We start from the raw sequence: 27,064 nt of genomic DNA, 5'->3' as shown, positions 1-27,064 counted from the left end.
CGTCTTTGTCTTTTAGATGTCAATTGTCAGTCCAAAATAAGCATGTCGTTCCTAATAAAAGGGAACTTAAAGCGCACCTAGGATTGTATTGTTGACACAAGCTGTAGAAGAGGAAGAAGATCGAGGTAGGGAAGAAATACACATGAAAACATTCCTATCCAAGTGGAGCATACCTTTAACCACTTCAGCCCCGGACCAATTGTCAGCCTAAGGACCAGAGGTCTTTTTACAATTTCGCACTGCACTGCTTTAACTGGTAATTGCGCGGTCATGCAATGTTATACCCAAACGAAAATTTGCGTCCTTTTCTTCCCACAAATAGAGCTTTCTTTTGATGGTATTTGATTGCCTCTGCGATTTTAATTTTTTGCGATATAAATGGAAAAAGACCGAAAATTTCGAGAAAAAAAAAAAAAAAGATATTTTCTACTTTTTGTTATAAGAAAAATCAAATAAACTCAATTTTAGTCATACATTTAGGGCAAAATTTATTCAGCCACATGTCTTTAGTAAAAAAAATGTCAATAAGCGTATATTTATTGGTTTGCGCAAAAGTTATAGCGTCTACAAACTAGAGTACATTTTCTGGAATTTACACAGCTTTTAATTTATGACTGCCTATCTCATTTCTTGAGGTGCTAAAATGGCAGGGCAGTACAACCCCCCCCCCCAAATGACCCCATTTTGGAAAGTAGACACCTCAAGGAAATTGCTGAGGGGCATGTTGAGCCCATTGAATATTTTTTTTTTGTCCCAAGTGATTGAATAATGACACAAAAAAAAAAAAAAAAAAAAAAAGTTTACAAAAAGTTGTCACTAAATTATATATTTCTCACACATGCCATAGTTATACGTAGAATTACACCCCAAAATATATTCTACTGCTTCTCCTGAGTACGGGGATACCACATATGTGGGACTTTTTGGGAGTCTAGCCGCGTACGGCACCCCGAAACCAATCACTGCCTTCAGGATTTCTAAGGGTGCAAATTTTTCATTTCACTCCTCACTACCTATCAGTTTCGAAGGCCATAAAATGCCAAAATAACACAAAACCCCCCCAAATGACCCCATTTTGGAAAGTAGACACCCCAAGCTATTTACTGAGAGGCATGTTGAGTCCATGAAATATTTTATATTTTGCCACAAGTTGCAGGAATATTACAATTTTTTTTATGCTTTGCGCGTGGGCTTTAGCGGTACTGGCACTAACCTAGCGCTGCCTGGGGCGACGCAGACCCTGACCCTAAAACCTAATTGATATCACCCGCCAGGTGATCAGGGGGTTAAACCTTTATTGGGTAATAAATGGTGGGTGCCCTGATGCAATAAAAAGCAAACTAACCAGAGTCACCCATAACACTTATACGGTGATCACTGGTGAAAGGGTTAACTAGTTGCAATCAGGGGGTTAAAATCTTTATAAGGTAGTATATTGGGGTCCCTGGCGCTATATATAAAAACCCGACGGGGAACCTAAATAACTAACTGGCTAACCAGCGTCACCAGTAACACTTATACGGCGATCGCTGGTGAAAGGGTTAACTAGGGGCAATCAGGGGGTTAAAACCATTATTGGGTAGTATATTGGGGTACCTAGCGCTATAAAAACCTGGCGGTGAACCTAAAAAAATAACTAGCTACCTAGTGACACTAATGCAGCGATCAGAAAAATGATTGCTTAGTGACACTGGCAAAAGGGGGTGAAAGGGTTAACTAGGGGCAATCAGGGGGTTAAAACCATTATTGGGTAGTATATGGGGGTACCTAGCGCTATAAAAACCTTGTGGTGAACCTAAAAAAATAACTAGCTACCTAGTGGCACCAGTGACACTAATGCAGCGATCAGAAAAACGATCGCTTAGTGATACTGGCAAAAGGGTTAACTAGGGGCAATCAGGGGGTTAAAACTGTTATTGGGTAGTATATCGGGGTACCTAGCGCTATAAAAACCTGGCGGTGAACCTAAAAAAATAACTAGCTACTTAGCGGCCCCAGTGACACTAATGCAGCGATCAGAAAAACGATCGCTTAGTGACACTGGCAAAAGGGGGTGAAAAGGTTAACTAGAGGCAATCAGGGGGTTAAACCTTTATGGGGGGGGGGGGTAGGGGGCTACCCTGGGCCTAACACTAACTGCCCTGACAGTTTTTACTGTTACAACTGATACTGAATGCAGTATAAATGATCACTGCAATCAGTGACACTGTGACTGGGAGGGGGGGGGAGGCGGTTTGTGTGCCTATGTGTGCCTACATGTCAGTGTAGTGTTGGTGCACACTTACTTTCACTGTTCTCCACGTAGTCTGGTCAAAAAGACCGCCCCGAGGAGAATGACATCACTTCCTCCCTGCCTGTGTTTACTATACACAGCGGGGGAAGCTTCTCATTCGCTAGGAGCGATCGAGAGGGGATGGCCAGAAACCAACGGCCATCCCCTCATCTCGGATCGCTCCTGCAACGAAACGGACCGCCGCATCCAGCGGGAGGGGGTCCGATCGGACCCCCCCACCCGCTGGAAGGCGAGCACGTACATGTACGTGCTTGAGCCTGTTGGTGTCATTGCACCGACGTACATCTCCATGCGGCGGTCCTTAAGTGGTTAAAGTGAACCTTTCCATTCATTAAAATGTTCTCTTCCATTCAGCCTAAGCAGACTAAACGGCACTGTTACTATAAGCCAATCTTGACTTATTGCCAAGTCAGAAGCTTAACCCTCATCTCCATCTCTAACCACCGGTCAGACTCAGTCACGTGTCACTGCTCTCTGCAGCAATCTGTCACCAGAACTATAGACATATCTCTGATGTGCTCTCTGCCATCCACAAGCTGGCTTTGCTCCTCCGTGCAAGAGGCAAGATGGCAGCTTCCAATAGGGGCATAACCAGGTCTGCAGAGATAGGCTGGAGCAGAGATGGTGTCTCATGATATGTTGATAGGCTGAATAGTGGTTTCTGTAAACATTGGGTAAATGTAGGCTTTAACTGCTTGCCGATCCACCGGAGAACATTTACCGCCACAGGTCTGCTTCTACAGGCACAATTAAATACCTGTATGTCACGGTGTAATGCTTTTCGTCTATTAAGTTCTTGTGGTAAAACCAAGGAAGCTTAGACTTCTGAAGTGTATCAATGCTTGACTTAACGGGGAAAAATCTGCACATACAAACTGTAGGATGAACAATACAACACAATGTATAGCTTACAAAATATATGCTATACGCATGTACAATTTGTACAAATTAAGTCAACTAATCAATTACTCAACTTAGGGGTCAAGATGTCCTCCATGGTCCTTTTGCTCAGTCCAACTCACAAAGTTCTCCAGCTTCTGGCAGCCATGTCTCTTTGTCCTTCCAAATACCACTCTCTTGTCCAAACACATGTTTTTTCCAAACACTCCCCAAGCCCCTCCCACCCATTTCCTGCATACACCAACTTCCTGCAAAGAACATCCTGTCTCAGTTATTTACATATCAATGGAGGGTGAAGGGCCTCTGCAAACATATGCTCTTACCAAAACTAACTATATTATTGCTATCAAGACAATATACAAAATTGGCCATAGCAACACATGTGGCATTCTTCCGGGTTCGCTCATGCATCCGGAAACTTGTGATGCAGCGAATGGCAACTCAAGGCAATCAGCGGGTCCCGGCCAATGATTTACGGGTGGCACCCGTTGAGTGGCTGAGCGAATGACAGAAAAAAGCAAAGCGCATTCCCCGACTTAGTTGGGGTAGGGGGAACATTTTGGTGGGGGTGGGTCAGCCACGCCTCTTAACCTTTGACCTTTGGGGACACGCCTGCTAACCTTTGGAGGAGGTCCCTATTCCAATCCCGAGTTCTAACCTTGTTCTTCAAAGGAAAACTCTAGCCCTTAACCCTAACCCTCTACAGACAACTGCTATGTGCTGTTTTTTACTAAGCACATTGCTTAGTAAAAAACAGCACACAATACACACATTAAGACCTCTTTCACACTGAGGCACTTTTCAGGCGCTTTCACGCTAAAAAAAAAAATCGCCTGAAAAGCTCACGAGTTAGGCCCCTTTCCCACAGGATCAGACCTTGCAGTCTCCTCTATGGAGCGGCGGATGTCAGCGGACACATGTGTTGCGTGAGGCCAGTCACTTCACTGGGTACTACAGGTGCTTACTGTATATAGTGCTATCAATCTATGCATCCCTTTACATGTTTATTTATACATTCACATCTCTCTCTGGAGCCGGTCACAATCTCCGATGCAGCTCCGGAGCGAATATTGCACAGGAGCCCTGTGCGTCTTTTGGTATGTTTCAGATTTGAATTTCGGGCTGAAATCGAACCTGAAACGGTGAACTAGGACGCATAGGACCACTGCTGTGAGCCACATTGGCATGAAGTGTGAACCAAGCCTAAAAAGTACAAAAATAGCAAGGGCCTTACAACAGCATCCAAATCTTCATTTACCAATCTGACCTAAAATTTCCTTTGGTGGGTATTTGGGACTAGAGACAAATAATAAACGCTGAAAGTTTACAAAGTTACATACCCACAATAAATCTAATGCCGCGTACACAAGATCAGAATTCCAGGCAGAAAAAGACCGATGAGAGCTTTTTAATCGGAAAATGCGACCGTGTGTATGCTCCATCAAAACTTAGCCAAAAATTGATAGTATGTTCTCAATTTTCATGACGGATGCTCAGATTCAACTACGAGACGGAAGCTATTGGCTACTGGCTATTGAATTCCTTTATTTTTTAAGTCCTGTCGTAGGTGTTGTACGTCACCGTGTTCTAAACGATCGGAATTTGGTATGACCGCGTGTAGGCAAGACAGCTTGAGTGGCATTCCATCGGGAAAACCATCAGAGCTTTTTCGGACGAGAATTCCGATTGTGTGTACGCGGCAAAAGAGTAATAGCAAAGTCTCATCGGCCAATTAATAAGACAGTTAACTCAAAACTGTCCCCCCATTTGGAAAGACTGTTCCTCTTCGGGAACTCAAACCTTCTGTCCCTGATGCCTCCTTAGTTCCTCTTTTAGATCCAACTTGTAGATTTCTATATTTATTTTATTTATGTTACTTATACATCGCCATCAATTTACGCAGCGCTTTACATATACATTGTACATTCACATCAGTCCCTACCCTCAAGGAGCTTACAATCTAAGGTCCCCAACTCACATTCATACATACTAGGGACAATTTAGACAGAATTCAATTAACCTACCAGCATGTCTTTGGAGTGTAGGAGGAAACGGGAGTACCCGGAGGAAACCCACGCAGGCACAGGGAGAACATGCAAACTCCAGGCAGGTAGTGTCGTGGTTGGGATTCGAACCAGCGGCCCTTCTTACTGCTAGGCGAACGTGCTACCCACTACACCACTGTGCCGCCCACTATAGAAAATTAGTTACAACCACCAAAAAGTTATGCTGTAACCTTTCATCTAACCTCTAAATTATTGCATTTGTTACTTTGAAACGATAAAATTAAGGGTTTATTTTGACAGGCATGGAGGCTCGTTCTCAAACCGGAGCCACTGTCTACTGCATGTGCCTAAATCTCGGAGTTGTGTGCAGTCAGCCCATAGAAGTGGATGCAGACACAGAGAAGTAGATGTCAGATAGGAGGATGGGTCTCAGCCCTTAAGGAAAAGTAGTGGTGACCAAAAGCATTTGTGGACTAAACGATGTATTGCATATTAGTTCTTCCCTGGCCACATACATGGTACAACGTGACCCTTTTTGCTATACAAGAATAATGGTAGTATGAAGACATATTGTGTTCTTTTCAAGCGCAAAGATCACCTTAAAAAAATCTATTTGTGAATGGAATGCCAATGAGCTATCGGGCCATGTTTGCAGCCATCAGGATTCTGCGGTAGTTTGTGCAGACCAAAGGCATTCTGTCACACAAAAGTTAAGGCAGAGCCAGTAAAGCAGGCCATAGATAATTAAATTATTTTCATTCAACCAGCGTGCTGAACAAAATAAAAACTGACCTGATTCCCCCATCCACACATTCAAGGCGGATGGGGAAATCCTCCACACTGTGGCATTGTATTATGATAGCAGGGAGACTTCCACACCGTTAGAATACAATGATCAGCGCTGCCGGCTATAGTAAGCGGTGCAGATAGAGCAACATTTATCCAACTGGGTGGTTTGACTTTTATATAACCACTGTCCCCATATATGGATGGACATTTGGCCAGTCCCTGATGAACTGGTCGAATTTCCTTCCATGTATGCTAGGAGTAAACCAAAAAGTTTTTGTCCTTCTGCACATAAGATGTGGAAAGATAAAGAGAAATAAACAAAAAAAGAGGAGGAGGAGGTAAACAAAGAATGCACAATATATAGCTACTTCAGGACTTATTTATGAAAACTGGAGTAAAGGAAAAATTACAGACTGATTAATATAACCAATCTGGCCTACCTCCCATAGAACACTCAGCACGTCATGGTCACTAAAGGAACACTTTTTAATCAGTTTATAGCATCACATCAGTTAGACTCCTGGGATATTGATCTGGTCAGTTAAGTAGCAGAGGGGTTTGTTAATCTGTTTCAGCTAGAGGCCACTGACTTTTTCCCCCCCTACTCCTCTTTTCTGACTGTTGTTCACTAGTTTTGCATTTGGCTAGGGCCAGGGTAACTACTGAGGCAATACCTGGACCCTATAGAGGTTGCACAGGCAGTCCAACTCCTCCAGGAGTGCACATCAACACGTGCCATTGTCGGAAGGTTTGCCGTGTCTCCCAGCATATTCTCAAGAGCATGGAGGAGATTCCAGGAGACAGGTAGTTTCTTTAGGAAAGCTGAACGGGGCCATAGAAGGTCCTTAACCCATCAGAAGAACCGGTATCTGCTCCTTTGGCAGTGCTCAACCTGTTCCTCCATGCGCAGAGCCCTACAAAATGACCTCCAGCAGGCCACTGGTGTGAATGTCTCTGACCAAACAATCAGAAACAGACTTCATGAGAGTCACCTAATGGCCCAAAGTCCTCTATTTGGTCTGCGCTCACTGCCCAGCACCATGGAGCTCGATTGGCATTTGCTATTGAACACCAGAATTGGCAGGTCCGCCACTTGTGCTTTTCACAGATGAGATGTGAAAGGGTCTGCAGAAGGCATGGAGAATGTTATGCTGCCTGTAACATCGTTCAGTATGACCGGTTTGGTGGTGGGTCAGTGATAGTCTGGGGAGGCATATCCATGGAGGGATGTACAGAGCTAGATAATGGCACTCTGACTGCCAGTAGGTATCGGGATGAAATCCTCATTAGGAGCCTGCCCTGACATTGTCAGGCATGCATACAAGCACGCGGGGAGCATACAAACTACTGAGTACCATTCTGAGTTGCTGCAATGAAATTTCAGCAAAATGGACTAGCCTGCTGCATAATTTTTTCACTTTGATGGAAATTAAAATTATCAACCTACAGGGGGCAGAATTCAAAGACACCTCAAAAATCAAATGATGTTGCATCCTTTTGTGCCTGACACATCACCCAGTTCATATCAGTATAGATATCCAGCACGACATTTTTTCCCCATTGAGAACTGATGTGTTTTCAAAATAAACTATTCCTTTAATTTTTATATATATATATATATATATATATATATATATATATATATATATATATATATATATATTTTTTTTTTTTTATAGATAGTCTGAAGGGCGGTTACTGTTACTGGCCTAGAACACCTGAAAGAGGTAGGTATAAAAATAAAAGACTAAGTTAGACTTACCGGTGACGGTATTTCTAAGAGCCTTTCAGGACAACCCCGGAGAGAGTGTAGCTCCACCTTGTCATTAGGAAACACATGCCCACTTTAAAAACACCTCCTCTTCCTCCATGGCTTCAGTTATTGTGGCCTTCCGACACTGGAAAACAAAGCACAGAAAGCACAACACCATGGTAGAACTTAATACATTTACTAAGCATAACCTAGGGAGGGAAGTAACGGTTGTCCTGAAAGGCTCTTAGAAATACCGGTCACCGGTAAGTCTAACTTAGTCTTTCTCAAATCGCCTTTCAGGACAACCCCGGAGAGGATAACCGAGAAACTTACCCTAGGGCGGGACTACTGCCTGCAGTACCTTCCTGCCGAAGGCCTGATCTGCTGCAGACAGTAGATCTAACCGGTAGTGCCGGAGAAATGTCGAATAACTGGACCAAGTGGCAGCCTTGCAGATTTGTTCAGGCGTTGCACCGGCCCTTTCAGCCCAGGAAACTGCCGTAGATCTAGTAGAGTGAGCAGCAATACCTGAGGGAGGTATTTCTCCTTTTGCTTTATAGGCTTCTGTTATAGACAACTTAAGCCACCTACCCAGCGTACTTTTAGAAGCTTTCTCCCCCTTGCGTGATCCAGAAAATATCACAAAAAGGGCGTTTGATTTTCTAAAATCTTTAGTCATTTTCAGAAACTGTAATAGACACCTTCTCACATCCAATGTGTGAAAAACTTCCTCTCCTGCATTCGCTGGGGTTGCAGAGAATGTAGGTAACACTATTTCCTGCGATCGATGGAAAGTTGAGGATACTTTCAGTAGGAATGCTGGATCCGTCCTCAGTACCACCCTGTCCTGATAAATTCTAAGGAAGGGTTCTGTAATAGCTAGAGCTTGGAGCTCGCTGACTCTCCTGGCCGAGGTGATGGCCACCAAAAAGATTGTTTTTAAAACCACCTTCTGTAAAGAAGCTTCTTGTAAGGGTTCAAACGGTGCTCCCGAGAGACCCTGTAAAACTGTAGACAAATCCCAACTGGGAAAGTCTTTAAGGGCTACTGGTCTATTTCGAGCAAGAGCCCTAAAAAATCTAGAAATTAAAGTTTCTTTAGATAAAGTCTTTTCAAAGAAAACTGATAAGGCAGCCACCTGAGTCTTCAGGGTACTGGCTGCGAGACCCTTCTCCATTCCTTCATGGAGAAACTCCAAGACGGACACCGTGCTCTTGACCTTGAGTTCTCTAGAACTGCACCAGGAGTTGAACTTTTTCCAGACTTTCATGTAAATTGCCTGTGTAACTGCCTTCCTGCTAGACAGCAGGGTCTTTACTACTTTATCTGAGAGACCTTTGGCTTTTAATAGGTCCTCCTCAGAAACCAGGCGGTTAGCTGTAGGAGTTCCACCTCTGGATGACTTACTGTCCCCTGGGATAACAGATCTTTTCTGAGTGGTAACCTCCATGGGGGCTTCGAGGCTAGGTTTCGAAGACCCGCGAACCAAGGCCTTTTTGGCCAAAAAGGAGTGACTAGTATTAAGTCTGTCCTTTCTTCCCTGAATTTCCTCAGTACTAGTGGAATTAGAGGAAAGGGGGGAAAGGCGTAGCACAGCTGGTAATGCCAGGGGTGAGCAAATGCATCCAACCCTATTGCTGCATCTCCTCGGTGAAGAGAAAAGAATCTGTCCACCTTTGAGTTCTGCTGGCTGGCAAAAAGGTCTACCTGTGGAACCCCCCAAGCCTCGGAGATCATCAGGAACACCTCCTGATTCAGACTCCATTCTGCCTCTAGCAATTTGCGCCTGCTTAGGAGGTCCGCAAACAAATTCTGAGAGCCCTTCAGATGCACTGCCGATAGTGAGACTGTTCTGCTCTGCCCAGGCTAACAACAGATTGGCCAGCTCCATCAAGCTCCTGCTTCTGGTTCCCCCTTGCTTCATAATGTAGGTAACCGCTGTTGTGTTGTCTGACAACACCTGGACATGGTGGCCTCTCAAACTCTGCTGAAAGGCCACTAATCCCAGAAAGATCGCCTTCAACTCCCTCCAGTTGGATGATCTTTGAGCTTCCTGTTTGGACCAGACCCCCTGAGATGTCTGACCATCCAGATGGGCTCCCCAGCCCCAGGCACTTGCGTCTGTAGTAAGGCGCTTGTCCACAGGAAAGGTCCACACCAGGCCCCTTGAGAGGTTTGCCTGGTCTCTCCACCACCAAAGAGCCCTTTTCGTCCTTGACGAAATTTTTAGCTGTTTTTCCAAAGGATCCTGATGGGACCAGCTTGACAGAACCTCCCTCTGAAGGGGTCTGGAATGGCAAATTGGCCCACTGAACAGCCGGGATTGCTGCCGTAAGCAGGCCCAGAACTGCCATAGCCGTCCTGACTGAGACTGTCTGGTTGCTCTGTATCCGCTGTACAGCTAGCTGCAACTTTTCCTGTTTTTCCAGCGGCAGGAAAACTTTCTGGAGAATCGAATTTAACGTATACCCCAGAAATTTCATTTCCTGTGAGGGGGTCAGGATTGACTTCTCTAGATTTAGAAGCCATCCCAGGCCCTCGAGGTGAGACTGGGCCCTCTGGAGATTGACTAGGACCTGATCCCTGGAGTCTGCAAAAAACAAAAGGTCGTCCAGATAAGGGACGACTGGAATCCCCTTCAACTTCAGGGGCTCCAAAGCCTCTGCCATAATCTTCGTAAAGACCCTGGGAGAGGACGAGAGTCCGAATGGTAGAGCCCTGAATTGGAGGTGCCATACCGAACTCCCCACCTTCAATGCCAGGCGCAGGAACTGCTGCGATGCCTGATGAATTGGTATATGAAGGTAGGCATCCCTTAGATCCAGGGATGCCATGAAGCATTCTGGGGTCAACAGCTTTGTGATGGAGAAAATTGTATCCATCCTGAAATGTTTGTACCGAATGAACCTGTTCAGAACTTTCAGATTCAGGATTAAACGGTACTTCCCTGAGGGTTTTTTCACCAGAAAAATATGTGAATAAAAACCCCTGCCCTGCTGGTTTACTGGGACTTGAATCAGAACCTCTTGCTGTATCAGCTCCTGTAACAAAAGCTTCATTGCAGAGGCCTTCTCCTGATCCCTTGGCAATGTTGTCACGTAAAACCTGCTCGGGGGTAGTTCTGAAAACTCCAACCTGTACCCCTGATCGACAACGCTCTTCACGAACAGATTTGGAGACAGCCTGCCCCATTGTTCGCGAAAAGCTGACAGTCTCCCCCCCACTGGGGAGATATTGTCACTTGCTCTTAGGGGACTTCTCTGGGGGAGATCTAAAGAGGACTCCACCCTTGCCTTTGCCCTTCTGTGAACCCCATCTGCTCTTGCGCTCCTGGTCTTTTTTATGGGACTGCTGAAAAGCACGAAAATTCTTTTTGGCAACCTGCTTTTTCTTAACTGGAAAAGCCTTCTTTTTATCGGCTGTCCTATCCAGCACAGACTCTAAATCGGGACCAAAGAGCAAGTCACCCGAGAAGGGAAGACCACACAGCTTGACCTTAGAAGCAGTGTCCCCAGACCATGTTTTCAGCCAAACTGCTCTCCTGGCTGAATTTACAAGAGCCGAAGACCTAGCGGCCAGTTTAACCGATTCTGCTGATGCATCCGCCATGTATTTGACTGCATTCAGGATCAGTGGAAAGGACTCTAAGAGATCCTTGCGGGGTGTCCCCGCCTCAATATGGCTCTTCAGCTTCTCTACCCAACATTCCAGATTCCTGGCCACTACCGTAGCTGCCATAGCTGGCTTTAGACTGACTGACGCAGCATCCCAAGCCTTTTTAAGGATGGAGTCAGCTTTTTTGTCCATTGGGTCTTTAAGGATCCCCATATCCTCAAAGGCTAGATCCGTTCGTCTGGATACCTGCGAGAAAGCTGCATCGACTCTGGGTTTCTTGTTCCAAACCTCTGAGTCTTTATCTTCGAAGGGAAACCTTCTCTTGAGAGCTTTAGAGAAGAAAGGGGCTTTTTCTGGGTCCTTCTACTCCTTTCTCACTGAATCTGAGAGGACCCTGTGGACTGGGAAAACTCTCCGTTTTGTTTCGTCCAACCCCTGGTACATTTTGTCATGAATTGACAGTTGTACTTTTTCTTCTTGAATTTCTAGAGTAGTGTAGATTGCTTTAAGAATGTCATCTACTTCCTCTAGTGATAGCTTGTATTTGGAGCCCCTGCTATCTTCTTCCTCTTCCTCCTCCTCAGATTCCCTGAAGGAGATGAGAGTACTACCCCCTTCGTCTCCAGACTCTTCGGTTTCCACCTGTCTGGATGACGACGCCCTGGGGCTGGGCGGTAAGTTCTGAGGCTCGGTCTGTGCGGGAGGGTTTTGTATCAGGATGGACCTGACTGCACTCAAGGAGTTTGTCAGCTCTTTAACCGAAGAAAACAAATCCTTATATTGTTGGGATGTTTCCTCTTCCACCAATTCTCTGATACAATTTCTGCACATTGCCTTCTGCCACGAATCTCTGAGGGGGGTCTTGCAAGAAGGACATTTTCTCTGACCTGGTCTAGCTTTTCCTAGTGATTTTTCCTGAAACGACATGCAGGTTTAACTCACTAAAAGCTCTCAACAACCAGTTGCTTAACACCAAGCCAGTGCAGAGACCCACCACCAAACAGACCACTAGTGAGACCCCAGAACTAGGCTGCAAAAGGTCAGAGCGAAGTCCACCTCTGACCTGCAGCGACAGGCCCCCAAGAGGGGGGAACAGACAAAGACATAGCCCAACAGTAAAGCAGAGGGTGCCAGTGCACCTTACGTACCTGGGCTGGACCGGTGCTAGGGGCGCCTGTCTCCGCCATAGCTGACTTACACTCCTCCATCGTTTGAGTAAGGCAGCTATCACAAACAGCTCCGTCATTATTTTAAATTTTCCCGGCCGCCGCGTCATCAGGGCCGGCCGGAAGCGGAAGCACGTGGTCACCTGACCCGCCCCATGATCCCTGCGTTCCAGGCGCTTGAACCACGGCGCCACGCCCCCTCAGAGCGCCTGCGCGTCACCGTAAATGACGCCGTCGCCGCCCGGGACCCGGCGCCGAAAACGGAGCCATGCCGCTGACCTGCAGCGGCCTCCGCCAGCAACAGAGCCCTCCCTGCGCTAACCAGCGGACACCGGGCACCCGACGCCGGCACTCCGAGGGTCCTTACTCCCGTGAGATGGCGGGACCAGGAGCTCCAGGAGTCCTCTCCCACTGGAGATGCTGCTGGGGGTCAAAAGAAGAAACAACCTGCAACGAAAGGTAAGCCTTACTCCCCTGCAGAGAGTGTAGCTCTCCCTGGTTCAGGCACATGCTTCCTCCAAGGAGGAAACACAATAACTGAAGCCATGGAGGAAGAGGAGGTGTTTTTAAAGTGGGCATGTGTTTCCTAATGACAAGGTGGAGCTACACTCTCTCCGGGGTTGTCCTGAAAGGCGATTTGAGAAAAAGTGTGTGTGTGTGTGTGTGTGTGTGTGTGTCTATGGGGGGTACACTGGGAGACAGCGGGGGAGCTCAGAGTTGGTCTTTAAATTGCAATTTCAGCCAATTTGTTTCAATTGTTGTAGATTGGGTAGGGATGAGTTGGGACCATTTCAAGTTTGTATTGTCACCCGAGTCTCAGATAGAAAGATTTAGGCTGATTGCACATGGGTGATCGCTAGCAATTTCCACACATAGGGAACAATTGAGTGAAGCATTTGTGTGATTGATCGCTACTACAGTGATTAATTATAGGATGATTATAGTTGAAGACTGCTATAGTAAAAATTGCTTGTGTGTAACCTTACTCTTACTTTTTTAGCCCATTGATCATTGTCATGTAAGAGCAAAATGTCCCTAAACAGAGACACACATAGCAATACAACCTTATAAAAAAGGTTCTACCCATTCCCACTCTAACCAAAAGAAAAAAGTTCCACTTTAAAGACCCTTTAGTCGTCTCCCATAGGCATGGAACCACTACAGTTTAGCAACAGACCAGTTTCATCTGCTTGCTCCTGTGTGACTAAAGGCCACGCTGGAATAAACATTTTCATTGTATGGGTCAGAAAATTACCACTAGGTTCTGATTTGTTGTTTTGGACCACACCCCTTCATTTTCCTTCCTCCAGTTTTTATAAATGAGCCCAGTCATATCTAAAACTCTAGATCTAAAATTCAACATAAAGGTAACCATAGCAGGAGTTGAAACTAAAGCAATGCACTACCAGCACAGCATAACTATATGCAGGGATCTGGTTGCTACTTGGGGTCCATCAAGGCTGCCAAGCCATTAAATACCACTGAGCAATCTAAGCAGTTCTCCTCACCCTCCGGGCCTCACTCTGGTATTTTACAGCTTTCTTTGTATCGGCCACAGCTCGTTCGACAAAACCTACTGACTCGTCCATGTTATTTTCTATACGGTCTATAAGAGAACCCTTAAGAAAGAAAGAGGTGTGGAAAAAAAAAAAGACAGGGTAGTGGAGAAATAGCAGAAGGAAGCCAAGACACAAGTAGGGGAATGAGTTAAGGAGTGTACGTTGTTGAAGGATTATGAGCGAAAACAATTGCGGTAAGTGTAAAAGGAAAGACAGAGAAATTATATGGCAGAAGATAAACACATGATTGAAAGTTTTGAAGAAAAATTAAAGAAAGAAAAAGAAAGAAGAAAAGAAAAAAGAAAAAAGAAAAAAAAGAAAAAAAAAAGGGAAAGAAAAGAGAAAAAAGGAAAAAAGAAAAAAAAAAAAAAAAAAAAAAAAAAAAGGAGTAAAAGAAAAAAAGAAAAAAAAGAGAAGAAAAGAAAAAAAAGGTAGTAAGAAGTAAAAAAAAAAAAAAAAAAAAAAAAAAAAAAAGGGGGAAAAATAAATAAATAAATAAATAAAGGGCACAGAAGGCCGTAAAGAATTAAGAGTAGAAGGTTTGAAAATGTAGTGTATTTACAGATGTAAAAAAATATGTTTGGGCCATTATAGAAGAAAAAACATACAACATGAGACAGAAGAGTTTGGTGTAAGCACATTGACGCACGGCAGAATATTAAATGTATAGAAAATGATGAAGTTGGCATAGGTTTTAAGAAAATCAGGAAAGAAAAAAAAACAGATAAAACATCGGGAAAGGAAGGTTGGGTTTTGAGAGTTGAAATTTAGGTTGATGTTTTGAGCAAAAGCATAGGAAAACACAATGTAGGAAGTAGAGAAAAAAAGGTTGGTAAAGACATAAGAGTATTAAACATAAGAGTATTAAAGACAGGATCAAAAAGTCGAGAACGGTGGAAAGATAGTAAAAGAACATGGTGGAGAGAGCGTGATGAGGATGAGAGAAATGTTTGAGGAGAAGCATAGATCAACCCATGGAAGAAACCAGGGAGGTTTAAATGGTAGAAAGGTAAAAAGGTAAAATGAAACAATGCAGAGGAACAAAAGCATAGAGCCCACACTGCAAGAAGCACAGTGAGAAAAGTTCACGGTAGAAAAAGAAAATTGAAAGATGATGGGAATTGTACAAGAAGTAAGCAGGGTATAGTGTGAGATTTAAGAAGAAAAAACAAAAAAAAAAAAAACACACACATACGATATTGTAGTGTCACATAACAAAGAACTTTATCCAGTCATTGTAGCCCTCAACGGCATCCTAATATAGCTCTTATATCAGGTCAGGTCAGGTCAGTTATGCCATGGTCTACTGGGTCTGTCCACCCTCACCTTGCGTGCTTTGCTCTGGTATTTCACCGCTTTGGTTGTCTCTTCTCGAGCTTTCTCTACGTGTTCCACTGATTTCATGACATTGATCTCTATGTTATCAGTCACCTCCCCCTGTAGCGGACACAAAGGATCAGTTAGTACATTGGACGAGAAAAGGGTTTTCAGATAAAGGCTAAAGTCAGAGAGTAGAGGTATAGTTACCTTAGCTTGGTTGAGCCTCAGTCTCCAAGCAAAGCATTAAGGACAGAAAAGGAGACACAACTGAGACATCAAATGGCTTTTATAGAGTCTGTGTTTGAGTGATTTAAGATGAATATAATACAGTTTACATAGTACTCCTAATCCCTTAATTAAAAGGCCCTGTTTTGTCATTTCCCTTTTTGTCTTCACATGCCCCATTTTGTTCATGATGGTTACCTGGTTCTCAACCAGCATGGCGATATCCATGAACATGTCATGGAGCTCCTTCAGGCTGCTCTCAAGCCGCACGATGTCCCGATGACGAGATTCAATTTCACTCAAGGCTTGGCGTGAAATCTGTGAATCGTTTATTATCTACAGAAAAAAAAAATGAAAAGGTGTAACTTTAGCATAGCTACCTACCAGAATGATCTGCTACCTGTGGCCTAAGTTGATATCTCTGCTGAACCAGCTGAGATTTGATACATCTATGGCCAGCTTTAGGCCCCATTCACATTTGCAAACAGGACCATCACCAACTATGTGTAAGGTTCCCAGTGATTAGTTGTGGGAGGCAACCTTATTGAAATCTATAGGAAGCTGACAGTTATAATACAATCGCTCATGGAGTGATTGATTTCAATGGGGCTGCCTCCCACATCTAATTGCAAGGATCCTGCTGGAGTTCTCACCTGTAACTGGCAACAGCCCCATTCGCAAGTGTGAATGAGGCCTAAACCAGGTGGGTCTGTTTATATTATGCTTATTCACTCCCCTTATAATTCCTCCCGGCCCACAATCATTGTATGCGATATCATCCCAACGGTGCTCAAATCGGGTTAAGGTCAGGGCTCTGTGCAAGCTGTAGCATTATTAATAGTAATCAATGGAAACAGTTGAACCCATTAATTAGGATGGGTGCCCATATAGTTGGTGTAATGGTTGGGAGTCCACATAGGGCATCATCCTTACACCAGTGAAAGGCTTCACTAAAAACAAATAGCTATTGGGTATACAGTATGTAGGTGATGGAAGTATCCACTGACTTTTCAGACTCACCTTCCCAAACAGGAAACCTGTACTCCCTGAGTCAGGATCAACTAGGGATCTTCCTTTTAGTGCCCCTAGGGCTATAGATCAAGTATACCCATCCCTTTTTCCACCATGTGATAGTACCTAAACAGCCCTATGGCTGTATTAGAGAAGACTTTTGGTTCCAGGTCAGTCTCGACCACCATCACAGCCTTGACGAAGGGGGAACCACTTCTGTTGGCTTTAGTCTCCCCTGTGAACTGTCAATTCTAATTTAAACTTGTTTTTAATAACCTCAAGTGTGACGAACTTCTGTACCAAGTGTGCCTCTACAACCATCCAAGTGGAGAAGTAAAAGTTAAAAGCACAGGATGCCATGCCATATGACAAAATTGTTTAAGTAGATACATCATACAAATCTTCATCAGGAGCATGAGTGGATGCATAAGATAAAGCCCCAGGTACAGGACAAAAGAACCACAAAACAAAGAAGGAAAGACTACAAAGTTTCTCAACAGGAGGATGCTGAAGAACAGGCCAGGAGGAAGCCAGGTGCGCACAAGAAACGCCAATGAGAAGCCACCAAAACCCAAGATTGAGCTGGTTCCATAAAGACCTATGGATAGAATTCACATTTGTCAAAAGATAATGGCATATGCACAGAAAGAAGCCTCCTTAATAGATATATTAATTCCAAGCTAGAAAGTCTATAAGATTGTGGTTCTTTTCTCGTACACCTGGGGTTTTATTCTACAGAACTCATTCACTAATTCTCCTGATGAAGACGATTTTATCGAAATTTGTTGAGCAAAGCAATGTGTAGTGTGGCATCTGTCACTTACTGGCAGGAACACACTCACCCATACTTAATAAGGCAAAGAACAATGTCAGAAATGCAGTTACCTAAAGCAACAAACCGTATTTTGGCTAACCAGAGTAGTGAAATGTAAATTTCAGGATACAGGAGTACTTTGAAAAAGTATTCATACTCCTTGAAATTTTCCACATTTTGTCATGTTACAACCAAAAACGTAAATGTATTTTACTGGTCATTTATGTGATAGATCAACACAAAGTGGCACATAATTATGAAGTGGAAGGACAATTATAAAATGGTTTTCAAATTTATTTATTTTTACAAAATATCTGAAAAGTGTGGCGTGCATTTGTATTCAGCCCCCTTTAAGCTGGCCAACACCACACAATTTTCCTATGCAATTTTCTTTAGATTTACCTTCAACTATGTAGTGTAAAGGCCTGCCTGATTATATACAAATTGAAAGGGTTTATAATATGAGGTCAAACCTATAGTTTTGGTAAATCTAAAGGAAAGGTCTTACTCTGATACTCCTAACTATAATCTAGTGAAACCAACGGCCTGCAGAAGTCACCTAATTAGTAAATAAATTACACACAGATGAACTCTAATCTCAGTATAAATGGGAAGCCCTCAGAGGTTTGTTAGAAAACCTTAGTGAACAATTAGCATCATGAAGGCCAAGGAACACACCAGGCAGGTCATGCCGCGTACACACGATCAAACAATCCGGTGGAAAAGTCTGGCAAACTCAAGTCCGCCAAACAATCCCCCCGTGTGTAGCCTCCGGCATACTTTTTTGACCCGACAGTACGGCGGACTTAGAATTTCAGTTTGCACAAAAATTTACACGCCGTACTAGCATTTCGGCGGACAATCCGGCCGTGTGTATGCAAGTCCGCCGTACTTTTGAAATGAGCGGACTTTTCCCGCCCGGAGAAAAGTCCGCTCATTTCGAGCGGGTCTCCAGGTAGGCGGGGCCCGCGAAGGAGACGTCGCTGGCCCCGCCGCCTGGTATGGACTTAAAGGGCAACCCCAACGCCGAAAAAAAAATCGGTGTGGGGGTCCCCCCCCCCCCCCCCCCAAGTCCACAACAGACCCTTGTCCGAGCGCGCTACCCGGCCGGCCAGGAAAGGGGGGCGAGCGAGCGCCCCCCCCCTCCTTAGCCGTACCAGGCCGCGTGCCCTCAACATGGGGGGTGCCTTGGGGAAGGGGGGGCCGCGTGGCCCCCCCACCCCAAAGCACCTTGTCCCCATGTTGATGAGGACAAGGGCCTCTTCCCGACAACCCTGGCCGTTGGTTGTCGGGGTCTGCGGGCGGGGGGCTTATCGGAATCCGGGAGCCCCCTTTAATAAGGGGGCCCCCTGATACCGGTCCCCCACCCTATGTGAATGAGTATGGGGTACAATGTACCCCTACCCATTCACCTGTAAAAAAAAAAGTACAAAAAAAAAAAAACACAACACACGAGATAAAATACTTTATTGCACAGCTCCGGGAGTCTTCCGTCTTCGGGGGTCTTCTCGCCGGACTCCTCCGCTATCTTCTTGTAGCTCTTTTGCTAGCGGAGGAGTCCGGCTTTCTTCCTCGCCGCCGGCCTCTTCTCCCGACTTCGGGGGTCTTGTCCCCCTCTTCGGTTCTTCTGCCGGGCCACCGCGCCTTCTTATAGCTCTTTTACAGGCGGTGGCCCGGTCTTCTGTCGCCGCTGCCCCCTTCCGTTGTTCTTCTTCTTCTTCTTCTTCTCCTGGAGAGGTTGACTCAACGCTCTCTCCGGCCACAATGCCAGGGACGTGCTGCGCGGCCACTTATATAGGGACAAGGGGCGGTGTCACATGGCTTTATGTCACATGGGTTGGTCACATGGGTTGATGTCACATGGGGACTGCGACATCGTAAGGGGGCGGGGTCACCATGTGACACCAACCCATGTGACATAAAGCCATGTGACACCGCCCCTTGTCCCTATATAAGTGGCCGCGCAGCGCGTCCCTGGCATTGTGGCCGGAGAGAGCGTCGAGTCAACATCTCCAGGAGAAGAAGGAGAAGAAGAAGAAGAAGAAGGCGGCAGCGGCGACAGAAGACTGGGCCACTGCCTGTAAAAGAGCTATAAGAAGGCACGGTGGCCCGGCAGAAGAACCGAAGAGGGGGACAAGACCCCCGAAGTCGGGAGAAGAGGGCGGCGGCGAGGGAGAAAGCCGGACTCCTCCGCTAGCAAAAGAGCTACAAGAAGATAGCGGAGGAGTCCGGCGAGAAGACCCCCGAAGACGGAAGACCCCCGGAGCTGTGCAATAAAGTATTTTATCTCGTGTGTTGTGTTTTTTTTGTACTTTTATTTTACAGGTGAATGGGTAGGGGTACATTGTACCCCATACTCATTCACATAGGGTGGGGGGCCGGTATCCGGGGGCCCCCTTATTAAAGGGGGCTCCCGGATTCCGATAAGCCCCCCGCCCGCAGACCCCGACAACCAACGGCCAGGGTTGTCGGGAAGAGGCCCTTGTCCTCATCAACATGGGGACAAGGTGCTTTGGGGTGGGGGGGCTGCGCGGCCCCCCCCTTCCCCAAGGCACCCCCCATGTTGAGGGCACGCGGCCTGGTACGGCTAAGGAGGGGGGGCGCTCGCTCGCCCCCCTTTCCTGGCCGGCCGGGTAGCGTGCTCGGACAAGGGTCTGTTGTGGACTTGGGGGAACCCCCACGCCGATTTTTTCTGGCGTTGGGGGTTCCCCTTTAAGTCCATACCAGGCGGCGGGGCCAGCGACGTCTCCTTCGCGGGCCCCGCCTACCTGGAGACGCGCTCGAAATGAGCGGACTTTCCTCCGCGTGTGTGGGCGAGTCCGTTCATTTCTAAAGTACGGCGGACTTAGTACGGCGGCCTTAGTACGCCGTATTAGTCCGCTGAAAAAGTGGCGTGTGTGGGCAAGTAGCCCGTTCGAAAATTCCGACGGACAATTTGGCGGACGTCCGCCAGACTAAGTACGTCGGACAGACGGCTACGTGTGTACGCGGCTTCAGGGATAAAGTTGTGGAGAAGTTTAAAGCAGGGTTAGGTTCTAAAAAAAAATATTCCAAGATTTTAACATCTCACTGTTCAATTCATCATCTGAAAAATGGAAAGAGTATGGCACAACTGCAAACCTACCAAGACATGACCGTCCACCTAAACTGACAGGCCGGGCAAGGAGAGCATTAATCAGAGAAGCAGCCAAGACGTCCATGGTAACACTGGAGGAGCTGCAGAGATCCACAGCTCAGGTGGGAGAATCTGTCCACAGGACAACTATTAGTCGTGCTCTCCACAAATATGGCTTTTATGGAAGAGTGACAAGAAGAAAGCCATTGTTGAAAGAGAGACATAAGAAGTCCCATTTGCAGTTTGTGAAAAGCCATTTGGGGGACACAGCAAACATGTGGAAGAAGGTGCTCTGGTCAGATGAGACCAAAATTGAACTTTTGGCCTAAAAGCAAAACACTGTGTGGCAGAAAACTAGCACTGCATGTCACGCTGAACACACTGTCCCCACCGTGAAACATGGTGGTGGCAGTATCGTGTTGTGGGGATGCTTTTCTTCAACAGGGACAGGGAAGCTGGTCAGAGTTGATGGGAAGATGGATGGAGCCAAATACAGGGAAATCTTAGAAGAAAACCTGTTGGAGTCAGCAAAAGACTTGAGACTGGGGCGGAGGTTCACCTTCCAGCAGGACAACGACCCTAAATATACAGCCAGAGCTACAATGGAATGGTTTAGATCAAAGCATATTCATGTGTTAGAATGGCCCAAAGTCCAGACCTAAATCCAATTGAGAATATGTGGCAAGACTTGAAAATTGCTGTCTACAGATGCTCTCCATCCAATCTGACGAAGCTTGAGCTATTTTGCAAAAAGAAGAATGGGCAAAAATTTCACTGGACTAGATGTGCAAAGCTGGAAGAGACATACCCAAAATGACTTGCAGCTGTAATTGCAGTGAAAGGTGATTCTACAAAGTATTGACTCCGGGGGGCTGAATACAAATGCACAGCACACTTTTCACATATTTGTAAAAAAACGCTGAAAACCATTTATCATTTTCCTTCCACGTCACCATTATGTGCCACTTTGTGTATAAAATACATTTACGTTTTTGGTTGTAACATGACAAAATGTGGAAAATTTCAAGGAGGTATGAATACTTTTTCAAGGCACTGTATATCTGCAGCTGGCAAATCTTTCTTTGCCATTCTGAGGGCACTCCTGCCAGGAAATGGAAGGTTCTAACACAATTTTGGCCTACATAAAGGAGGTGATCATAGAGAGTGATGGACATCTTAAGCCAAAGTATTTTGAACGTGCAGTATAAAGGTTAAAACTTAATGTATGTGACAGGTCCACCTTATAAAAGACTTACCCCAGAAGTGAAAATGTTGGGGTTTCCGCTTTCCAGCATCTCCTCTAATTCGTCATCCGTTGTGTTTTTGCCAGCTTGAAGGGAAAACGGCGATGACAAAATGACAGATGTTAGAATAACAACATTGATAATTACAATGTCCTATTATAGACCAGCCAGTGCTGTGGACAGACAGACGTAAACTTTGATAATATGTCATAATGGCAAAACACAGCCTATTTTCTCTCCTACGCCAAGAACAGTTTGTTTGCTGCTTCGCCAGAGAAATTTGGAGGTTGCCATACTCCCCCAAAAAGGGAAGTTCAGCTTTTTTGCTTCCTCCCCTTCCTCCTCTTAAATTTTTTGGATATTTTTATTTGGGGGAGGGGAGCAGGTACCTGGTTTTCACAGGTACCCCCTTCCCATCTGCATTGCCTAGGCAATCCAAGTGAAAGTTCGCCCCCCGCTTTCATTTGGTTTGAATCTGCTTATTGTCGGATTTCCTTCCAGTTTGGCTCTATTGTGTGGATATGTATGGTAGGGAGCTTAAACTGCAAGTTTCTCTTGAAAGCATGGTTTTCAGTTGGTAGGTAACCGACTAGCTCTTTTGTCCTACAGCTCTGGATCATGATAGATTATCTACATCACATGCTCATTTCTGCCCCGCCAGCAGTCGGCAGCAGAGAGCCATAAAACGGGCCTTCATACACTGGGACTTTAAAAGGTACCAATTCACAAACGTAAATCATACCCTTCCTCTAATAATCTATTAATTTTATTTAAAAATAAATATTTAAAAATAATTTAGTATAAAATACATATACACATATCAGCTTCATGAAGATGAGCCATACGCATAGAACAACAACATCACTTAAAAAAAAAAAAAAAAAAAATTCCCTTCACATTTGCCTTTTATAAGCCACACCCTTAGACCATATATAGCAGGGGTAGGGAACCTTTTTGGCTGAGAGAGCCATGAATGCCACATATTTTAAAATGTAATTCCGCGAGAGCCATACAATATGTTTAAAACTAATTTTTAATCGATTAATCAACTCATTTCAATTATAACTGTAATATCCAAGTCATCTCCCCCACTGTAATATCCACATCTCCCCTACGATTGTCTGCTTGCTTACCACTACACAGGCAGATCCATGAGCAGTTGAGGCGGGTGATGATGACATCAGTGCGCCGTTTACCTAGGCCGCCGCTGGGTGTACCAAGATGGCCGCAGCTCTGGAGCTAGGCCGAAGCTGCGGCCTTTCCTATGGGCTCAATCCACGGATCGGCACACTATGCAATCCGCAAATTGAGAAGTGAGAGCCAGATGCAGCCATCAAAAGAGCCACATCTGGCTAGAGAGCCATAGGTTCCCTACCCCTGATATATAGCATGTCAAACGGCACCGATGTGAACGAATACTCAAACAGATAATTGTGTTTCTGATGGTATGTACTACTGTGTTGTACGCTGGTCATATGGTATGGTCCTGGCAAGTTTTGTTGATTCCTAGACCCACATCACCAGGTATCTGTGAGGGATCACAAATCGGTAGACTTAAATGATGAATCAAGAGTTGGAGACCTCCACCACCCCTATGGGACAGGGTTGCCAAAATTTCAATAAAAATGGCCAGTTTACTGCCCTACAAACTTTAGGGAGGCCGAACTGTGGCCAGTAGGAGTAGAAACACCCCAGGACGACGTGATCTTTTCACGAAACGCGTTGGGTGGCGTGACACGTTTTTTGCCTCAACAGAATTGCTATAGAACGGGATATCGCTTGGAGTTCGCGATCGGCCGACGCTTGTCCATTTGATGGTATGCCCTGTGTCCATTTACTTTTGTAAGTGCATTTCTTTTTATGTTTACTTTTAATAAATGATTTTACACTATTTGGAGTATTCTTCCTTCCTACGGTGGACCTTTTGCTTTTCCATTGGAATACATTTGAGTCCTGCTCCAAAGGGTTTTCTGTCTCGGATGATTCAAGATTGACGCATTTCCTGACCTGATTTTAAGATAAAGCGCTCCTTACTGGGGCATCTGGTAAGGAGCCATTGTTATCCGTATGGTGGTGGTGCACCTCAATTTGCTTCACGTCAACATAGTTTTTGAGTTTGGACAATCACCTTGGACACGTGGTGTTTTTCCAGTTTATTCACAAGGACTCTATAATACTGTTACACCAATCATTTATGTAATTTTTTCTCTTTGAAAGTTGAAAAAATTTGGTCCCTTTCTAGGTACCAGTATCATTGAGTTTCAGTGTTTTATGTTAATATGGTTATGTTCACACTAATGGGTGATCTTGCATATATGTTTATATTTTGTATATAGTCAATGTATTTAAATTTTGACTTTTATGTCACATTGAGTACTCTTGAGCTTCACTGTTGAGATATTTATATCCTAATATGAAATATTAGGGATTGCGCAGTTCTCTCCTTTTTTCCTTTTTTCTAGGAGTAGAAAATGCCCTAGCATATGTAGAAATAAACAGAGCCATAGGCTTGGTCATCAGTGGGAGCAAAAAAATGACATCATTGGTGTCAGTGTGAGCAATATTGCCCGATCATTGGTGTCAGTGGGAGGAAAAGTGCCCCATCACTGGTGTCAGTGGGAGGAATAGTGCCCTATCACTGGTGTCAGTGGGAGGAATAGTGTCCTATCACTGGTGTCAGTGGGAGGAATAGTGTCCTATCACTGGTGTCAGTGGGAGGAATAGTGCCCTATCGTTGGTGTCAGTGGGAGGAATAGTGCCCTATCGTTGGTGTCAGTGGGAGGATCAGTTCCCAATCTCTGATGTAAGTAGGAGGAGGCGTTCCCCATCTTTGGTGTCAGTGGGAGGGATAGTACACCATTGTTGGTGACGGGGGAGGAAGTGTGCTCAGTCTTTGGTGTCAGTTGAAAACCAGAACATTGTTTCCAGTTACCTTTCTCCCATATCTCTGTATGTCGACAAATGAAATCACAAAACAAAACCATGGTGGTGGTGACTCACTGATCTCCAGCTGCCTCTGGATCCGCCCTTTACTTCTCTCTCTGAAGTCCACCTGAGCCTCATTGTACTTGGTCATGACGTCCACAAACTTCCTCGACAGGACAGAGTGCTGCGGAGAGAGCGAGAGGTGGACTATTCAGATTTTACTGACAAAGGTCATCATTTACAAATGGAACAGTGCCAAAGCGGTCTTGTCAAAGCTAGAAATTTTGAACTAGGTAAGATATTTAAAGTAGACATGGGTGTCATCCAAAAAATTGTTTTAGTTTTATTTCGTTCCGTATGGAAAAAAAAAAAATTGTATTTTCGTTAGATTCGTAAACTTTTTGTTAAAATAACGAAAGTTTGTTACGAAGAATTTATGATTATGAGGGGTTCCCAATCCCTGTGCTGTGCTGACTTCCTGGGTTTTTAACTTTTAGGTTCGTTAACTTTTTGTTAATTCTGAATTTTCGTTATGAATTTGGATCTGAAATTCGTAAACAAAATTTTGTATTTTGTACGGAATTCGTATGCATAAAAATTCGTATTTCAGATTCATACGAATGTACGAATTTTTGGAAATTCGTACGAATTTTCATTTCGTACGAAACCAATCGCACATGTCTAATTTAAAAGACAATGTGGCAATTTTGGATTGTTATCTGTTGGAGTTGGTAAACTCTACCATGGACCAGTGTTTTTGGTGTTGAAGGACAAGTAAGAAGCTTTTCGACCAACGTTAAACTACTTCAAAACCAGACACTTTCACCCCCTTCCTGCCCAGACCAATTTTCAGCTTTCAGCGTTGTCACACTTTGAATGACAATTGCGCAATCATGCAATACTGAACTCAAACAAAAAATTTTATAATTCGGTTCACACAAATAGTCTTCTTTTGGTGGTATTTAATCACCACTGGGTTTTTGTTTTGCAAAATGAACAAAAAAATAAAATAAAAAAAAAACACAGAAAATTTGGAAAAAAATACGTTTTTCTTAGTTTCTGTTATAAAATTTTGCTAATAAATAATTGTTATTCATACATTTGGGCCAAAATGTATTCTGCTAGATTTCTTGAAAATAACCAAAATCAGTGTTATTTAGTTTGTAGGAAAGTTATAGAATCCACACACTATATTACCAAAGATATTGGGACGCCTGCCTTTACACACACAAAGTTACATAGCAGGTGAAGTTGAAAAAAAGACAAGTCCATCAAGTCCAACCTATATGTGTGATGACGTGTAAGTATTACATTGTATATCCCTGTATGTTGCAGTCGCTCAGGTGCTTATCTAATAGTTTTTTTAAACTACCAATGCTCCCTGCTGAGACCACCGCCTGTGGAAGGGAATTCCACATCCTTGCCGCACTTACAGTAAAGAACCCTCTATGTAGTTTAAGGTTAAACCTCTTTTCTTCTCATTTTAATGAGTGGCCACAAGTCTTGTTAAACTCCCTTCCGTGAAAAAGTTTTATCCCTATTGTGGGGTCACCAGTACGGTATTTGAAAATTTTTAACATATCCCCTCTCAAGCGTCTGTTCTCCAGAGAGAATAAGTTCAGTGCTCACAACCTTTCCTCATAACCAATATCCTCCAGACCCTTTATTAGCTTTATTGCCCTTTTTTGTACTCACTCCATTTCCAGTACATCCTTCCTGAGGACTGGTGCCCAGAACTGGACAGCATACTCCAGGTGAGGCCGGACCAGAGTCTTGTAGAGTGGGAGAATTCTCACTTCATCTCTTTATCCCCTTTTTTAATGCATGCCAATATTCTGTTTGCTTTCTTAGCAGCAGCTTGGCATTTCATGCCATTGCTGAGTCTATCATCTATTAGGACCCCCAGCTCCTTTTCCATCCTAGATTCCCCCAGAGGTTCTCATATTTTTGCCACCCAAATGCATTATTTTTAATTTTTCTACACTAAAGCTCATTTGCCTTGTAGTTGCCCAACCCATTAAATTTGTTCAGATCTCTGCAGTATGTGGAAACCTTGCAAGAAGAAGTTATTGCCCTGCTTAGCTTAGTATCGTCCACAAATACAGATATTGAACCCCATCCTCCAGGTCATTTATCAACAAATTAAATAGTATTGGTCCCAGCACAGAACCCTGGAGGACCCCACTACCCACCCCTGACTATTCCAAGTACTCCCCATTTATCACCACCCTCTTAACTCACCCTTGTAGCAAGTTTTCAGTCCACGTCCTCACCCTATGGTCCATGCCAACGGTCCTTATTTTTTTGTACAGTAAACATTTATGGGGAA

At 44.6% G+C, this 27,064-nt stretch overlaps 1 protein-coding gene across 7 annotated transcripts in view; it reads right to left on the bottom strand.

Annotated features, from left to right (window-relative positions):
• The window catches only part of LOC143958178 (syntaxin-3-like), a 93,424-nt gene that overhangs the window by 14,124 nt on the left and 52,236 nt on the right, over positions 1-27,064 (bottom strand). For 2 of the 7 annotated variants that reach the window (XR_013270098.1, XM_077467645.1), the window contains exons 6-9: positions 24,811-24,919; positions 21,823-21,896; positions 15,825-15,962; positions 15,408-15,518 (exon numbers count right to left, since the gene is read on the bottom strand). Coding sequence is in view for 6 of the 7 variants with exons in the window: in XM_077467645.1 (XP_077323771.1) it covers positions 15,408-15,518; positions 15,825-15,962; positions 21,823-21,896; positions 24,811-24,919 (432 nt within the window). In the remaining variant the exon portion in view is untranslated. Of the gene's footprint in view, positions 1-14,030; positions 14,142-15,407; positions 15,519-15,824; positions 15,963-21,822; positions 21,897-24,810; positions 24,920-27,064 lie in introns of all 7 variants that reach the window. The other 5 variants (XM_077467646.1, XM_077467647.1, XM_077467649.1 and 2 more) reach the window with 3 other exon arrangements.

The sequence above is a fragment of the Lithobates pipiens genome, unplaced genomic scaffold, assembly GCF_037356315.1.
Source record: "Lithobates pipiens isolate NorthernLeopardFrog02 unplaced genomic scaffold, aLitPip1_a1.2 Scaffold_59, whole genome shotgun sequence".
NCBI lineage: Eukaryota > Metazoa > Chordata > Amphibia > Anura > Ranidae > Lithobates > Lithobates pipiens.
This window is presented reverse-complemented; position numbering and strand designations above follow the sequence as displayed.